The sequence below is a fragment of the Lepidothrix coronata genome, unplaced genomic scaffold (assembly GCF_001604755.1).
Source record: "Lepidothrix coronata isolate B3197 unplaced genomic scaffold, Lepidothrix_coronata-1.0 Scaffold41, whole genome shotgun sequence".
In the NCBI taxonomy this organism is placed as follows: domain Eukaryota; kingdom Metazoa; phylum Chordata; class Aves; order Passeriformes; family Pipridae; genus Lepidothrix; species Lepidothrix coronata.
The window spans coordinates 5299702-5318476 of NW_016690221.1; the positions used below are offsets into that span (position 1 = coordinate 5299702).

The 18775-nt window shown below is 43.2% G+C and overlaps 1 protein-coding gene across 1 annotated transcript in view; it reads right to left on the minus strand.

Annotated features, from left to right (window-relative positions):
* XYLT1 (xylosyltransferase 1) overlaps positions 1-18775 on the minus strand; it is a 140839-nt gene that overhangs the window by 16149 nt on the left and 105915 nt on the right. The window contains exons 7-10 of the mRNA XM_017813615.1: positions 17427-17603; positions 15230-15492; positions 11667-11862; positions 5847-6180 (exon numbers count right to left, since the gene is read on the minus strand). Of these exons, the coding sequence (XP_017669104.1) occupies positions 5847-6180; positions 11667-11862; positions 15230-15492; positions 17427-17603 (970 nt within the window). The remainder of the gene's footprint in view (positions 1-5846; positions 6181-11666; positions 11863-15229; positions 15493-17426; positions 17604-18775) is intronic.

Sequence of the window (18775 nt, forward strand, 5' to 3'; positions counted from 1 at the left end):
TCAGGACTTGGTGGATTATCAGGACTGGAAGGAATGAAAACTAAAGAAACCACAGGACCCAGTGCTTGGCCGTGCAGCACACATTGTGTTAAGGGCTTCCACTGCCCACAGTTAAATGTGCTCTGATGAACCCTGACCTGGTACTGGTAGGGGATTGTCTGGCCCCACAGCAGAATGTCACCCCAGCCTGGGTGTCAGCACGTCCTAGAAAGGAAAAGCTGGGTAACAGCAACCTGAGTGCAGAGTTACATACACTCATCAACAGGAAATGATGAGGATTTGACCCAGAACCCTCTCCTGGAGCATCCAGGTCTTCGTTGAACAGTTCATAGGAGAAAGCAAAGAGGATGCTGCTCATCCAAGTGATAGGAGATGTGTGCTGTTCCTCTGTGCATTAAAGGAAAAACAACAGAGACAGAACCATGACTCTGTAACTTACTGGGCTGGTACAGGAGAGGGACAGTGTGGCTCCCAAGCCCTGAAATGCTGTAAAAACGAGGCTGGAGCCACTGGGAGTGCTGTTAATGCACTGACACTTCAGTCAAGTGTCATGAGCAAGAGCTTGGGAAAAAATAATGAAGAACATAAGGCTTGCCTCTATGAGAGGTGCGTTTAGACATTTAAATCTGTATGGTTAGAGCAAACAATTCAAAATTAGCTGAACTGCAGACATTAAGCCAGACTTTTTTGCCAGCAAGCACATCCAAGCAGCCCTTTGACTTCAGGAGGATATGCATCAATGCAAAATATATTCCACTGGCTCTAAAATATGGCTTTAAAAAACGTGGTTATTTTTGTCCTCCATTTTTATTTGCTCTTTACTCTGGGAGGGCACATTTCTCAACTGACTTTTCTTGGTATAACTTCTTTGAACTAAACCATAGCCAGCCACACAGGCTGGGATTTCAGAATTTTTGTGTGGGTTTGTTCTTCATTTTGCAGAAAAAGCAAATGAGTTCAGACAGAGAGTGGGCTAAGGAATGAAAAATGTGGTTACCTTGGTACACATTAGGGTGCTAGACCTGTGGGTTTTTTAAAGCAACACAGAATGTACAGCTTTATTTCTTTACTTGAATTGTGCTGAAACCCTCTGGCAAAGAGGTAATTTTTTATTGACATTTTGTTTGTTTTCTCTTGCAGCAAACAAGACAGTGCTGCATTTGCTCATTGTGGAGCTAATCGACTCCTTGTCGGCTGAATCTGAACTAAATTTCGAAGCAAATCCCTATCTTCAGGGTTTTTCTCGGAATGATGATTCCAGGGCATGTCTGCTCTTCTGCAGTCATGTGCCTGCCTGCTGCTATTACTGCATTTATCAAGAACATGTCATGTTACCTCTGGTTAATTTAAAGAAATCACAGCAGTTCTGACACAAGTTGCCACCCACTTTATAATCCGTATAGATGCAATTAGAATTGATTGAGCCACTGCAAACAACCAAGGGCAAAACAAAGGTTTCCCAGTATATACTAATTGAGATGATCTATAAATATGGATTAGGTTAAAAGGCCATTGAGGTGCCTGTGTGCATCGCCTGTGTCTGCTAATGCTGTCAGGCTTTGAAAGGGCTGGCTGCAGGTTGGGGGCACAGGGACAAGGCACTGGTGTTTCAGGCTCCCTGGGAGCAGCAGAGATCAGCAGCTCCACGTCCAGGACATGCCATCAAGCTGGGAACTGAGCAGGAAAGGTCTCTCTTAAGGTAAAGAAGGAGGTTGCTCTTCTTCACTGCCCTCCTTGCTTGAAGGAAGAAGGGGTTTATGTATTCATTTATTTATTTATTTTCAATCCAGAGTTTACTATCATCTTGAGGTTTTGGGGATTTTTCTGCCTCGGAAGTGAACCTGCCCCCTGGCTCACCATAACCTATTTGGCTTTAATGGAGCAGGCGCTATCCATTAAACGTATGACAACTCATTATTGGCGCTCCAGCTGGGAGAGCGCTGTGGAAACTTTACTGTGAATATAAACTCCAATTTAAAAATGAAATTGCTTTGCCTTTTTCTCTGCCCCTCCCTGTGCCCCCAGGAGACATGTAAGATCACACTTGGCATGACTTTTACATGGCCTTTGTAGAGCAGGGAAGGGGGAAAAGTGGGATGATGGGGATGCAGAGCCAACCTCTGCTGAATTTGCTGTTTTCTTAGGACTTGAAATCTGCTGGGTAGCTTGGATTATAGTCTGTGAACTGCTGGCTAAATGCTCTGAATTATACCTGTTGTTTGGCTCTGCCTCTGCAGTCCCTATGCAGGGGACCTGGACATCTGGCCTCGAGTCTGCAAACTGTGCTTAAATTCAGACTGCCTAAAGCAGACAGCAAGAGTCCCCCACTCCTGTCTGTCATCGCTGCTAGTGATCTTCTACTGATCTGCTCCCTGTTTTGTCTCCTCCATGTCCCATTCCCTCTTAGTCTTGGCACAATTATTCCTAAAGCATCCTGCTGGTCCTTGGCAGCCCTCCCGTGTCCTTAAAACAAGCACGGAGTACTTGGCTTTAACACACTCGACCATATGGTGAGAAACTCAAAATCATTTTTTAGAAGAATAAACTGGAATCTGTCTGTGCAGGACATAGAGGGAAGGGGACTCTGGTGGAGTGAGTGAACCTGATATCTCCAAATGATTTATCTCACAAATTCACTTAATTTCCTTTTTTTTTTTTAACTTCCTCCAACTTCAATACTTGAAGGCATTCCTGAGCCAGAGGATCTGCTGAAGGCAGAGCTGATCAGTGACACAACTCAGAGTAGAGAAAATAGACACAGATCTGGATGACTGGAAGGGGGAAGAGGAGCAAGAAAGAATAAATAACATTAGATTATAGATTTCCCACTGAAATAGCTTTGGGAGCCTCATTTACAGCAGAAATACCCCAAACAGCATCCTCAGGAATTCCATGTACGATCCGATCTCCTTCGGATCCAGGTTTTGAAAAGGTCAATGAATCTATGCTTTTAAAACAATTTACATTCTATCAGTTATGCTCATTTGGACACAGTATCAAAGAAAACACATGCTCCTCATTTCCTTCTGTGGTTTTACTTGCATGCACAGAATTTAGGCCACAATTAATAAATAAACAGAAATAGAAAAATGAATAAACTAGTGGCATATGCTGCTTTTATAAACTGCTAAACAAAACATCTTTGCTGGCAGTTGTCCCTTGATTATTTTTTTGAGTTGCAATAATGAATTTTGAGAGTCATGATACAGGAACGAACATGTTTCACTTTGATTATTCAAAAGAAGAGCAAGTGTTTCCCTTCATGACACTGGGAAACCAAAAGCAACTTTCCCTTGTTGTGCTCTGGGCTGAAGTGATGTGTAGATGAGCACTGATTTAGGAAATACAGGATTGTTGTTGTGTCCTTGTTCTCAAGATATAAGATTTTAGTGGCTGCTGCCAGATTTGTGCAAATGCTTTTCAGAACGACACAAGCAAATTGCACACAAGACCATGGACAGATTTTTATGTACATGGGCTCCAGTTTCTACATCTGGAGTGTATGAGACAGAGGGGCCCAAATTATTATTGAGGAAATTACATGCAAAGAGGTATGAAAACTATCAGTCATTCAAAAAGCTTCTGGAGTAGCAAATTACTTTCCAGGGCAATCTTTCTGACAAGGGCTTTTTTTTTTTCCATGGGGAAGAGGGTGGGGGTTGGTGGTGGTGGTGAGGGAGGATGGTTGGAAGAACAAAATTTTAAAATCTCCGTTAAAACATATTCCCCTCCCCTGCTGACAACTCCTTGCTAAGTCTGATGTATGTTTTATTTTAAATGTTAAGACAAGAATACTATTCCTTCGTTTTAGAAGATTTCTGGCAGCTTTTTCATTGTTTACAGTAACAGAAATCGTTCTTTTAGGAGTTCTAATTCTTCTGTCATACTCTCAAAATGCCTTTACTTGGCAGAGAAAAATGTATTTAAATAATAAAGTGGTGACAAACTGACAAAAGCTGGAAATCAAAGCTAAATGACAATTGCCTGCATAGAGCACAGTAGTGTCTGAGACAGAAAGCCTTAAAAACCAAGCAACAGGAATTTGCATTGTAAATACAATTCTAACTACAGTGGAGTTGTCACCACCTGCCCCTGTAATTAATTTTCTTCTCTACCTCCATGCCTCTATCATCTAGAGATTATACATCAGATCATCAGTAGCAAATCATTCCTGAGACTTTTTTCCTAGACAATATTGTTCCCAAGCTTTATATTTCATTCCTGTAGCAGATTCTAGTTACCATATGAATGAACAAAGTTCTTCAACAAAAAATACGAGCCAGATCTTCTCCCAGTGTATCAACGGGCAATACAGAATCACTACATCACTTCAGTGGAATTATTCCAGACTCAGAGTTTGGACCAAAGGGAATTTTGCCTTTATACCATAAAGTGTGGGCATAGTGTCTGAGACACGTTTACCTGCCCATGGGGCTCTCACATTATAGTCAAAAGTAGCAAGGTTACTTGCTACATGCCATGTTTTCCGTCCAATTTATGCCTTAGAAGTTAAATTACCAAAGAACATGGAATTCATTAATTTTCAGGAGACAAGTCAGTAACAGCTGCATTTAGAAGCAGGTTGCCTCAAACTTTAAAAATTTATTCCTTCTACACATGGTGTTTGTTCACAATTTATCACTGCCTATTAGCTAATAACAAGAGCAGGTTGGAGGTGGTTTAGTTTATGCTTAAGAAACGATGCCACCAAATGTTAGAAGCAGAAATCAGTAAGTTTGCTCTTCTGCTGGGAACTGTGTGGAATCAAGCTCCTGTTGAGTGAGATAAGGGCTGCATTAGCTCTCAGCAGTTGTCTGTTGGTGTTTGCATTACAGAAGCAGCACGTTATGCTGGAAGGTAAATGCCTGACTCAGTTTATTTGCTGCCCTGTCAGGAAGAAGAACTTCTGAAAACTTAATAGGATCATTCATGTAGCCAGCAAATTTAAGATGTCTAAAGTTATGAATATTAATACTGGGCAGATGGAAGCACTTGTGCACGTTAAGAAGAATGGTAAAGATATTCAGAGCAACATGCTTGTTTTGATCTTACTGAATAAGATAACAGGTGTGGCTGTAAAACATTCCCTCTTCTCCCAGCAGTGTCCTGGACGCTGGCTGCAGACCCTGGCACTCAGATGATGCCTGTGCCATGCAAACTCCTGCTGAAGCCTGCAGACACTGGCAGCCCCAAAACAACCTCTGGATTTGGATGGCTCAGGGCTGCTCTCGCAGGGAAAAAAAAAAAAGGTTTCTTTCTAAAACTTGTCAACGTGGGTCTGATCCCAGGACTGTATCCATAGATATTTCTGTAACAACTGCTTGGCACGTACTGAGCAGGTATCAGGCAAGAGTGAATGCCTGGACCTGACAATATGCCAGGTGAGCTCTGGCCTAGGGTAATTTTGCCTAATTCAGCATTTTGTGTGTTAATGCTTTCATTGTTAAACACACAAACTTTGTCATGAAAACAGTTTAAACGTCTGTAACTCTGTAAGAGCAAATGTGAATGAAAAGCAGCACAGAAAGGTCAATTTTTCTTTCTGTTTCTAAATGATGGTTTTTACAATAGCTGTTAGATTACTGAGAGTCTGAAGTTCTCTGGATTCTGAACTGTGCATATTTTAAAGATATAAATAGTCTTTTGTTCAAAGTGGTTGTGTTTTACAGACTGGATATAGACACTTCTACTTGTCTTAGTGCAGAAGTTTCTTCTGATTTAGTGTCTATAAAATTCCTTTGTTATATCCTTTTCCAATAGAGTGCTACTTCATTTTTAACAGCAGCATTTACAGTGAGTACAGACCCAATAACTGTATTATTCCTATAGCAAATGATAAAACTTACCTTGTTTGATAGGCTGCTGATTGGAGAAGGTGAGAGGAGTAACAAGGAATTTGGTTTCAGCTACCTGTACCCAGTGGTGTAGAATTTTTATTGTCCAGACACCGGGTCGCAGGGGCAAATTCAGAGGTGGTTTGTATTGAGTAAATTCGGCACTGGATTCAATAAGAATATCATATGTTGCTGCAATTACATTAATAGGATCCACCCAGATGACAGTCACAGTGACGTTGGGGCCTTTTCCCCATTTCTGCATGCCCACTGGCTCATCTGTTGGCCCGAGGAGTCCTCCAAAATTCCGGAAAAGCCTTTCCTTGGCGTCCCATTCGGTGCCAATCTGAAATGGAAGAACACACTGCTGCTGGCATCACCTCTGTAAGCATCTCAGACCCTTGTGTCAAATAAGGGCTCTCAAGAGACACAAATCACGTTTCTCTAATGACATGAATTATACGTACATATAAAAGCTGACAGCAGCATAACCTAAGATGTTGTGTACAGCGTGTACACAAATTGTGAGACAACCTCGAATGCGAGGCTTGCTTTTTTGGTCCACTTTTGATGGATAAAAAGGTTTTCTTTATCTTAAGGGTGACATAACAGGCTATAGCAGCTCCCTCTTGCTTCCACAGAAGCAGTCCATAAGGGACCAAGCCTAGTGACCGAACACAGGCTATGCACAGAAAAAAAATTTGACCCATCATCTCCTGGGTCATGAAAATGTACTACACATATGAGAGATGGAACCTGCAGTAGAGACCTAACCAGCTACTGCTAAGACCAGGAAAGAAGCTTTTGCTGCTGACTTTAGGACAAGTCACATCAGGTCCTTTACTACAATTCATCCATGAGATGCTGTCTCCTTGCACTCCCTGCCTGCCTGATGTGGGAAGTTATTTCTTGTCATCTCTTTTCTTACTGTCATAACAGTGACATTGTTTTTTATTTATTCACTAAGGAACAGTAAACCAGCTGATTCACAATCTAGTGTAAATATTTAATGGACTTTTTCCTAGCAGCTTTCATATTTCAGTGCTCTTTATATGAATTTCAGTGGTTCACCCATAACCTGTGGGACGACACAAACTTACAAGCTATTGCCATTAAACCCCTCATAGTCCTTCGGGTCTTCTTTTGCCTTAATCTCCAGACAGTGTAGATGACTGAAGAGTTGATTTGTTCCCTGTACAGAAACCACATGATTCTCTCAAGTGGCCTCTAGAGATCCATGCACACCCAGGAGGGATCCCCACTTTCAGAATATATGTGGATATTGCAGATTCCACCAACACAGAGTTGTCCTTGTCCCTAAGCTTCACCTCACAGAGGCATGGTCAGAACCTGCTTTCCCGAAAGCATAAGAAATAAGCGTAGCTCATTTGCTTCAGAGATTTTTCTTCTTGATTTCATCTCATTTCATGAGAATAAGTGATTCCAGTATAATGCCAAAATCCCCACAAATCCCCTAAACATAACAATTACCTGATGCCTATTACTACTGATACCTGTACTGGAAACTGTCCAGTCTCCAGTCCCTTCTAAATAAATCCCTGTGGTTGGCAGACAAATTACAGGAGGACTGAAAGCAAAAAGCTACAAGGTCAGTAAAATAAAACCCTACCATCCTAAAACCATCTGTCATCATATGAATTCTTCCTACTGGACTATGACACTGCAGAATATGAGACAAAATGAGCCTTCCACTACTCTGCAATCAACACAGCATTTCTGGTATTTCAGAGGTATTTCACCCAGCACACCAGCTAATCAAACCAGACAGCGTAGCCCAGATATCAGACCCAGGCATCGACTGCCTCGAGGAGCTGTCAGTGCGTACTCTCCTGACAAGACTGACTGAATATATATGGAAATAAGCTGAGAAAGAAAATTTCCTGACCAGATCTTATTATCTACTCTGCCAACCTTCACTGAGTGCAGCCATGTCACACCTACCGGTGCTCAAGAGACCTGGAAATAAAGCCACAAAACGTGAAACAAATCTACACCCTCCTGGGCAAAGAAAAGCCTGTAAGGAAGCTCTTTCCACTACATTCGATATTTCTTACTGAAGAACTCCTTGAAGAAAACTTACTTCATCCTCGAAAATTAAACGTTCATTCCTGACATCCAACTATTTCCCCTCTCTTTAGCCTTTCATCCCTGGGAAAAGAAATCAGAAAGTTACAGTCCCCTTGCTCCAGCCTCCAGGTGACACTGCTCAACACCAGGTTGCACAAAAGATGTTGAGTCGTGTTCACATGCACAAAGGTTTATTTATTAGAGTGCTCTGTAAAAGAGCTAAGGTTGCTTTTGGGGAAAAAATATAACAAAATCATTGTCTGGTTTGCTAAGCTTTGTGCAAGCGTGGTATTGGGCTCCCTAATGCAAACCAAAAGTTACAGCCAAAGGGCTGGGGAAGAGAGAAGGAAAGGACAATTGCCTCCCATGAGAGCCTGTCACACCGCTGTCAGGGTGTGCAGGTCCATGAAACAACAGCACAGAACCAAAAGGAGGGCACAGGGCAACAAAAAGGAGGACACAGGGCAACAAAAAGGAGGACACAGGGCAACACAAAGGCACTCAGGCACCCCAAACCCCCATGTGCCCCAAAGCCAGGGCTCACACCAAGGCTCCACAGGCACCTCGGGGAAGGGAAAGGCAGGGAGCTGTACGCATCTTCTCACGGGATCTGCCCTTTATGTCTGGTTTCCAGCTGGGGACATACTTTCCCAAGCTGCTCAGCTTGCAGTACAGCTGCTTTTAGAAGCACAGTATTTTATAGGGAATTTTACTTAAAGCACTGGTTAGAGGTTCATACCTCTTCCCTTGAACTTTACACAGCTGAGTTCCCAGGATCGAGATGTCTGATTTTACAGGGCAAGAGATACTACAGTCCTATAATAATTTTCACAGCCTCTTAAAACATTGTTAGTAGGCTTTCACTTTCAAATGGAATACACAAAGTATAGGATGGAATCGAGCAGTAATGAAAATCTAATAAATTATGAAGGGATGTGGCACAGAAACGGACATTTTTCACATCACTATTTTAATCACCATTAGTTTGGGCTGTGCACAGGGTATGTTTGGAAAGCTGGAAATGTCTCATTGGCTTAAAACTTCTGTTTCTATCCATTTGGTCCTAAGATAAAATTTTCCCAAGATAAATTATGCCTTGATTATGGGTTTGTGTCTCATTGCTCACCACAAACAGGACCATTAGGTTCACACAATACACACTAATTGCCTGCCACCTAGTTTATTTTATTTTCTGTGATGAATCACAAGTCTTAACAAGACCAGAAATGAACTTAGTGTTCATCTGATAGACAGGGAGCCGAGACTTTTGGTTCTGCACAGCAAATAAATCTCCTGCCCTCCTTGGAAAAGTTGCCCGAACCCAGGCTGGCAGGACACATACTGTGTGCATTGTGCACAAGCCAATTTTAGGAGGTGCGGGAGTTTCACACTTGGAAATCATCTCTCTTGGATTTCCTCTAAGTTTATTTTACTTTACTGAGCCCAAGGTTGAGTGCAGAACACTGTCATTAACCCACCAGTCGTGGGGCAGCCCAGCTGGCCCATTTCTTTCCACTCGTCTCTCCATGGTGTGTGGTGAAATCTGCTCCTCGGGAGGCAAAGTCTGAGAAGCAAAGCAGAGGAGCAGAGGGCAGGAAGCACTGACTGGAGAGATCCCATCATCTCTGCTGCAATCTCAGTTGTGCATCAAGGTCACAAATACACTCGGGAGCACACTCAATGCAGCATATTTGTGCTCTTCCTGCTGGTCCCGCTGGTATGAGCTGGGAGAGGGAAGAAAGCTCCCAGATAAAACAGCCCCATTCAGCTTTTAAATTCCTGTCAGATCATGGGGTGAAAGTTGTTGAAGAACCAGCAGTTCTATGTCCCAATAAGCACAAGTCTTAATTCTCATTTCTGTGAACACTAATGCCCTCCCATCTTAGCTAAACTGCTAAGTTTGTTTTCCACTCACTGGACTTTGACAAAGCAGTGGTATTTTAATCAGCTGTAGCAGATCAGAGCTTTCCAGCCACACTGAAGCTGAAGAAGTTAATGCTGGATTTATACCAGGGTAACTGAGAGAATAATTTGGCTCAGAGGCAGAGATCCGTGCAGGCCAAGGGAAGGCAGATAGTAAAATAAACAATTAAGAAAAGATTAAATGATTTACTTTGTACCTCCTGGTCTTTTAAAATATGAATCATCTATAAAAGGAGAGGACAATTAAAGAGTTTAGGTGAGAACATATAATGAAAACAAGTAAGCAGCCACGAAAACTCTTTTTGTGAGTTTCAAACAGAAGAAAATATTTCCTTATCCTGAAAAAAGCTCACTGGTGATTAAATTCTTCCCATGCTTTGCACTCACATGGCTTCCCTGCAACAGGAGTTCCTGTGGGGCTGCTCACAGACCAGTCTGTGAGGCTGTGAGGAGCAGCTCCTTAGTCCCATGGGATCCAGGGATCCTCCCTGCAGGGCGACACACCCCACAGAGCTGTGGGCACCGCCACGCCAGGGGAGGCTGCCCCGGGGCACTGCTGCTGCAGGATGTCTGTCAGGCAGGCTCATGCTTTGCTGCAGGACTGGTCTGAGGGAAAAAAGGTGCCCTGTGGCCAGGGGGGACCTGGCAAGTGGCCAGTGAGTAAATTCTGGTCTCAGGTTAGCTTCCTCCCTACAACTGCAATGAAGTCAGATATGTTCTTTCTAATTATTTTTGAGTTCCAGAATACCAAGATCAATATATTCCGTTCTATCATACTGTTAGAAAAAACTCTGTCACTGCTGCCATTGCATTCTAAAAGAGGACCCAGAGCAGGCATCAGGATGAAAGCGAGATTAAAAGTACTAAATAAACAGCAGAAATACTCCTACAAATCACAAGAATTAAGGCTTGTATGACCATTTATCACTGCATGAAATGGCAAGCCTACCATCAGACACATTGATAAATGAAGCACACTTTCCATCCATCTCTTTAATGGCACATTAGTGTCATGGATTTGCCATGCACACCAAAACACTGAATCCCACCTAGGCGTTTCTTAATTGCCCAAGAAGATGGTAATTTATGGACTTAGCCATAATGACTAGAACACATTTGTTCAATCAATTTTATACCTTAATTGAAATTTGTGGCTTAACAAGAAAAATCATGAAATTAACTGCTCAGGCAGTTGTATCTTTAAAACAGAACACAGATGTCAGGTTGTATTAGTGGTCAACTTTCCTGATATATTTTAGGGTACATTTTTTACACTCTGTCAGATGCTGAGAAAAATTCCTAGAAAAAAATGACAGGATTTGGGGGAAATCTCAGTCACTGCTGTGATAATTTTCTCTTTTGTGTTACAACATCGATATTCTGCTCCCATGTGGCATTGATACCTGACTATCACTAATTTTATGAATTTTTTTTCAGTATAATCTTGAGAGAAACGTTTAAAGACATCACCATTCACACCTGGAGTTGCAGAAACATGACATTTTCCCCAGTTGCCATTCACAGCACTTATAACAATGATGGCTGCAAAACTTCTAAGTAAGTTACTGAGTCCTTTTTACGACACCAAAGGCCTTCAATTTATTCTGAAAACAGAAAGGAGTGAGGAAACTCTGAGTAAGGTAAGAAGTGAGGCTTGAGCACAGGTCTGACCTGGCAACAGTATCTCCTGTGAAGAGGATGTGCATTGTGCTAGACAGCCACTCTCACCTAAAATTTACATGGAATACAGTTCCCAAGGGCTGCTGAATTGGTATGCAATCTCTTGATGCCAGAGGCTCATGGGGGGCTACAAACACTTACCTCTGAGAACTGCAACCTTCCAAAATCGCTCGGTGGACTTGCGATCTTGAAGACTTTCTTGGGCATCACCCACGTTTCCAAAGTTTCTAGTTTACTGACAGCCAAATTGGTTGCGTGGTGCCTGATCAGGAAGCCTTGGAAACGGTCAGCAAGGAAGTAAAGGTGGACGGAAACTGGATGGCCCATGGGGTAGTATCTGTAAAACAGCACACGCACATCACTCATCAGTTACACAAGAGAGACATGAAATCTCCATTTACTTGCAGCTAATGGCTTAAGAAGCATTAATTTTAACTAGAAAATCCACCACTGTACATTAAGACATTTCAAATGTGTTCATGACTCATTATCATATATTCTTAGGCTGTTCTGATTACCCCGAAACGTAAAAGAAATGTTACTAAGAATATATGCTCATTTAGAGCATATCCACAGCTCTAAGCTCTTTAGGAGGTCCCTCTGTGTGCCAGAGAACTCCCCTCCCTAAGCACCTCTTCTGGGTAGAAAGTGCCACCCAGAGATACACACAGATCACGAGGCTGTGCAGCACTGTTTGCTCGGATAAACTGTAGGAGAAAGGATACCCCAGCAACGTGCCTGTGCTTCAGCTGCCACCTTTCCTGCCCCAGCAGGGTCAGTGCCTGCCCATGTGGGAAAGCATGGAATGCTGCAAGGCTGAGCATCAGCCCTGAGCCCCCTCCATTCCCAAACCCCTTCCCCAAGGGCACGGCTCTTTAGGGTGGCACTGCAGCCAAGGACACCAGGATCCAGCCCCCATTTTCCTATATTTTAGGAAATAAACCCCGCATGCCTTAAAGACTTGAGATTTAAAAAAACCCAAACTGATAAAAGGTCAAACAACCAGGCAAAACCTATCATTGGGAGATTTGGGGGCGTTTGATTACAGTTCAGATTTAAAGGTATTGTGTTCACAGCTTCAAATAATAAACTGTATGGTCAATTGTCTGCTATAGTCTCAGAAACTCCCGTAACAATGTTTGGGTACATACGGATGTATAAATAATTAAAAATGTGTTATTCATAGCTCAGAAATATTTTACTACTTTGCAGCACTGACATTAACTGCAAAACAAGTTGAACCACCCAGTATCACACCTTCCCAGTAAGTCAGCTAAGTCTGACTCCTCGTGCTTGTTACCACAGCTCAAGACATGAGCAGTAAGAGGAGTTGACCAATGAAGCTTTTCCATTGCACGAGGCCAGCAACACCCAGAAGGAAGTCTCCAGAGCTTGAGAAATAAACATAAGAAGACAGGGTACAAACACTGATGGACTGAGCAAAAACACAGCAAAGCTACGCAGCCAATACGACCAACAACCTAACTTCTGTTCTGAGTACTGAGTCCTCCTGTTTTATATGTGTGCAGCAGCAAATATTTACAATATCCTTGAAATAGTCTGAGTAAATTGCCTCTTGGCAGCAGTGAGTAAAAATGCCTAGAGATGGAAGAAATAAATTAAACCTCAATCACACATTAATGTTGCTCCAAGAGAAGATGCTGATACGCAATCTCATTTGGTGCCCAAGCAGTCTGCGGGGGGCACGGCTTCCTGAGGCTGTGAGCTGGCCCTCGTTAGAAAAGTGTGCAGGGCAGCTTCTCTTATAAATATCTCCTGTGCTGCTGCAGGAGGCAGCAGGGACTGACTCCAAATGTGATCTGAAGCAGTAGCAGCTTTCCTTGCAGTGCCAGCAGCGGTGTGAAATGAGCTGGGGTGGTGACTGCAGGATCAGCTGACTCGGTGCTGCTGTAGCCCCAGCAGCAAAGGAACACTGTCGAGGTGCTCAGCCCAAATACATCCCTGCCATTACTGTGTTAGAGACATGCAAAATCACTGGAGGGAAAGAGGAAAGGTATATATGCATACACCTAGAAAGACAACGTAGTATCGAAGAGACGTGAATCATAAACCTGAGGAATATCCACCTTTCTGTGATTTAAATTGGATGCTGACTCACAGTGTTTCGAGGGGGCTCAGGTAGGTATGAAAATGAAGCCTCCACTCCATATCACAGTGCAATTCCTCCCTGCACTGTTTCATGAGGCTCCAGCCTGCTGTAAAGGAGCCATGCTTTATTCTGGGGACAGCTGCAATCAGCAGTGGGTGACATGATGTCCCTATCTATAATCTGAGCAAGCTTGAAAAGCACCTTGAGCTCCTGTGCAATGGAAAGTTCCTCAGAAAAGATATCGATAATTGATGTAAATCAGCGTCAGAACACTGGCAAAAGGAATAAGCACAGAAGTAATTGTCAAATTCTTTCAGTGCTGGTTACACATAGCCCCCATCCTCTCTGTTGGCTTCACTCTGTGGGACAAATGACCCAGCACTTCTTTAGGTCTGCCTTTATTTCATATAAGGAAGGCATGCTACTAGTGATTATTTCTATCTAATTGTTATTGATCTTTTATTGCTTTGCACCGGTAACCTTCACTGACAAAACTCTAATAGGAATCTGGAGCACTTATTGCCACATCTTTCTAAATGGGACATTGCTCAGCACTTCCATGACTAATTTAGGAAGGTCAAGGCACATTTGGTTCCCTCTCAAGAACACAAGAGGGGCAACGTCCATCCATCAAAGAACAAGGGGATGTCTTCAGTGTTGCTGACTTAGGCTGTGTTTTCTGTTAGGAAAAAAAAAAGGCAGGGTCCAGAAATACATTCTGAAGAATGAATTAAGAGACGGTAAAGTAAGACTTTAAAAGATGAACCCTCTCTGCTTTGAATGTAAACAGCTTCAGGTGTGTTTGCAGGCAGCAAACATCTACCATGAAGAGAGCCTTTTCTGTGCAAGTCTAACTCCGGGAATTCTTGTTTCAAATCTCTTTTAGACTGAATTGTTCTTTGCTAGGCTTATAGGTGAAAAAGGAATCTAGAATATAGGGGAAATTTCCCTTTAAAGAATATGGAACTTCATTTGATATATATATTTATAAATTATATTTATATATTAATACATTTTATGTATTTGATGTTAATAGATCCTACCAGTTGCAGCACTTTTGGCACAGACAGCTACACCAAGCAGGCAAACTGAGCCAAACAAGCAGCTCTGTGTACTCCGTGTGTGCTCCCAGGGGAACAAACAAGCAAGGACCATTAACCTGCCTGTGTTCAGATTAGTTCTGAAATCCTGTCCTCTGCTCTTGGTAAGCATAATAGAGGTGAACATGACCTCTGCTGCAATCACACGGAGGGTTTAGGAGCTGTGGCTATAATACACTTGCTGAAATTAATCAAGGAAAACGTAGCAGTGGGGGTAGCACTGCCCAACTGGATCCTGTCAGTCTTCATCAGGCCGGAAAGTAGCTCCTTAAAAGTGCAGCAAACAGGTCACATAATGTCAACCCAGAATAACCAATGCTTTATTATGGACATAAATACTCCTGGAAATAAGTGCTGTGCACTTGCAGCTGCCTGGCCCTGTTTGTGAGGGCGGGTTCCAGCCAGCACGGCCGAGTAGAACCAACATCCCCGGGAGCTCGGCAGCCCGGTCAGCATCCCCTGAGACACCCAAGACAAGGCAGGCCCAGACTAACCGGCAGCTGTTGTCTCCAGCAGCGTGGAAGGAGGTCTCGGCTCTGCGCAGGCCCAGGCGGGAGAAGGCGTGGTACATGGTGAGGGCCACGTCGCTGAGGGTCTGCACCCCGTCGGGCTCGTCGTACACGTTCTCCCAGTAGGCCCGCAGGCCGGGCGTGCCGGACGGGTAGTTGCCGTACAAGTAATAGTCCAGCTGGCCAATTATCTCTTGGTTCACTATAGCTTCAAATTTGCGGGCAAAGAAAGTTGGCCTGGCAGTCTGCTGTTGGGATACGACAGGAAAAGACACTGAGTGAGTTCCCATTTTTGGCCATGACACTTTGTCCTAAGCCATGGGTTGGAGCTGAGGACATGAACTGGTTCTCTCCATGGGCACAGATCACTTATAGGGTCACCTTTGTGCCCATTCATTGTTAGGAGTGATGTTAAGGGTCAGGTAAAAAACTACATAGTTACACAACAAAAACACAGCTGTGTCAATCCCTTCATACCAACAGCCTCCCCCTGCTGCCTTGCTCTGGAAGGCTCTCAAGTGCCAGAGCAGTGTGGAATGCTTTCTAAACCCTCTGTTAGCCTGGAGACGGTGCAGCACTGGCACCTGTTAGGCAGGGAACAAACCATTGTGTGACACAGGGGCTCAGAAGAGGCAGAGCAGCATTTTCTGTGCATGGATTTGCTGCTAGGAGGTGGTAAGAGGACTCTGGGAGAGCTGCCATCTATGGCTGAGGTTTCTCAACCTCTCAGTGGTCCTGCACAGATTTTTGCCCTGCACTTGACACAATCTTGAGCATATTACTGCTTTATATGCTACTCAACTACAATAAGCTTTAAAAAAGTCTTTGTTTTGCCTTGCTCATATTTGAGCATGGGTTCTGAGGTGCCAAGGAGTTCAAGGGTGCCCCAGATGGTTGGAAAATTCTTTTGAGGATGCTCAGTTTTAGTCCGAGAGGGCACATACTGTGGGCTCTCTGATCTGTGCCTCTGCAGCTCTCTTTGTGCCTCCGTGAGAACTGTGAGCCAGCCTTCTGGTGCCCTGTGTTTGTGTGAGGGGCTCTCTCACCAGGCAAGTGTCAGAAGCTGCCTTTACATCTATTCTAATTTTGTACTTTCCCTTCCAGCTCAGTTTACTTGATTGTTTTCTGAAATATCGTTGTGGGTTCACAGCCTGGAGCAGGTCAGGCTCTGCAGTCTGGCAGAAGTTTTTTAAGACTTGCCATTTATTTTGTGCTGGAGACTTTCCTGGGCTTGGTGGTAAGGGCAGCAGAGCCTCTCTTAGATAACATCTCATTTGCTCTTTTTGTGAGTGCCTGTGTCACTGACTTCAAGTGTGTCTGGTAGGCACATTACAGTAAAGATCTGTTCAGAGCAGTCATCATTTCTGTGCTGTAGGGTAACACATTCCCCATCCCACACAAAGCCTGAACAAATATGCTTTATGCAGGGAAGCCCAAGGAGCTGCAGGGATGGAATTGCAAATCTGGTGACCTTGAAACAAGAGGCTGTTCATTCTTAATAAAAGATACACAGGCCAGATACAGCCTTGAGACTGAGTGCACCCTTAAGCACAGGATTTGTTCTCATGTCTGGCTTGAGGAAACTATCACAAAGGAACTGATTACACTTTTTAAGGCAGTATTGCCAAACCTGGGTGATCAAAACCTCATGACTAAGGCTCCCAAAACAACAAAATGAACACTAATGCTGATGAATATGATCATGAAAATGAATTTGTCTTGTGCTATGTAAGTCTCTAGCAGGCACACTAGTCAACTTCTAAGTTTTTTTTAAAGATGATAAACATTGCTTAACACTGAAAGCTGGGAGTTTAATGAAATCATGAAAGCACCTGAGCTGAAACTTTGCAAGAAAATCACAAGAGTTACCAAGTACTAGTGGTATCGTGAGAGATGTGTCAAGCTTCCCATCTTTCTAGCCCAGCAGATTACCAATGCTAAGTAGCCCAAAGAGTTGCTTTGTGACTTTACTGTGCAAGTAATATGTCTCAAGGGCCAAAACACAGGAGAGCCAATCTTTTGTTCTCCTGAAATCAAGATCAGAGCTTCTTCACCTCTCTTTCTCCACCTGACTGATGGAGTAAAAGCTTCCCTTCCCATTCCCTGCTGCAGCCATGCAGCCAGCTGGCTCTCCACACCCCAGCAGAGGGAGAAGACCCTCTTTCAGGTTATGTTCAGTTACCTGGAATCGGTGAAAGTCTGCTGGTTTGAAGTCATTAGGTGAACAGCCACACCAGTCAACAATGTGCTTGTATTGACACTTGCAACCGAGTTTACGATTCCAGTTCGTGATGCGCAAGTTGTTGTCCACCATAGAGTCACAGTATGGGCTGTTCTCCAGAACAGTGTGAAAGAAGGACTGCAAGAAAGGCAGAGCAGATCACTGTATTTAGCTCCTCAAACTTCCATTTTCTCTCCTTCACTTCAGCCCATGGGCCCAAACCTAATGCAGGTGACTCATCTTCGTTTGAAATGACAGAATTAACAAGCTCTATTGTTCTGCCATATATGAAATGTGCTCTCTGTGTATGGATTCCATAGAGCATGAAAAAGTCACTACACACTACAGACCCAACCAAACTATAATAATACACAGCTGAGGCCTTGCTCCAAATACCTGGCACAGAAAACCTGCACTTCTGCAATGAGCAGCTTTGTGCACTGGGAGTCCAAAGGACTCCTGGAAAGGTCGCAGTGTCAGCAATTATTTTATTTATATTTCAGCTGTATGAGCAATTCTAAGAAATTCCCATTATTACTTGTCTGTAAGTTACTGTCTGGTCTAATAGATTTAGGACTGTTTTCCTGAGCAATGTGCTAATAATATATCTCAAGTTGTTTCCTAAGACAATTCTCAAAGCTACACCATCACCCCAGTTACTATGAAAATTATACAGTCCCAGACAACTCTTCTGTGGCTGTCTCTACCACCAGCACTCTGAAATGCATTGCTAGTTGAGTGGCCTTGTTCTGAAATACACAGTTCACCCTAGGCACCAAAAGGACATTTTGCCTCCTGCATTTACGTCTGATATTGTAAGTCTTTACTTGCTGACTCATGGCAGCGTGGAATTCCTATTGGGCTACCCTAATTATATCATCATAATATCAGCTATTACATAAATCATGTGTAATGGGGACTGATATAGCAGGTTAACAGGTCAGTGAAGGCAGGGTGGTTTTAAGAAACCAGCTATGTATCTTGCAAAGAAAACCTTGTAGAAAAAAGCTATGGAATATCATCAAATTTAGCCCTGGAAGAGACCATTTTTGGAGCAGTGACTTCTCTTTAAAATCAGCAACAGTAGGATCTATAAATAACCAGCACAACATTAGCGTGGCTGGCCCCCAAATAATCCCCCTACCCTTTTTAATGTTAAATGACAGCTCAGTGAATATGGATTTTATGCTTGAACTGTTTGGTTAAACCCATAAAGGCATCCATTCTCATTCAAGCGAGAGGGGGAAAAAAAAAACCTACCCAATTACCCATTGCCCTGTATCCTTTTATAGCAATACAGAAATTTCTCT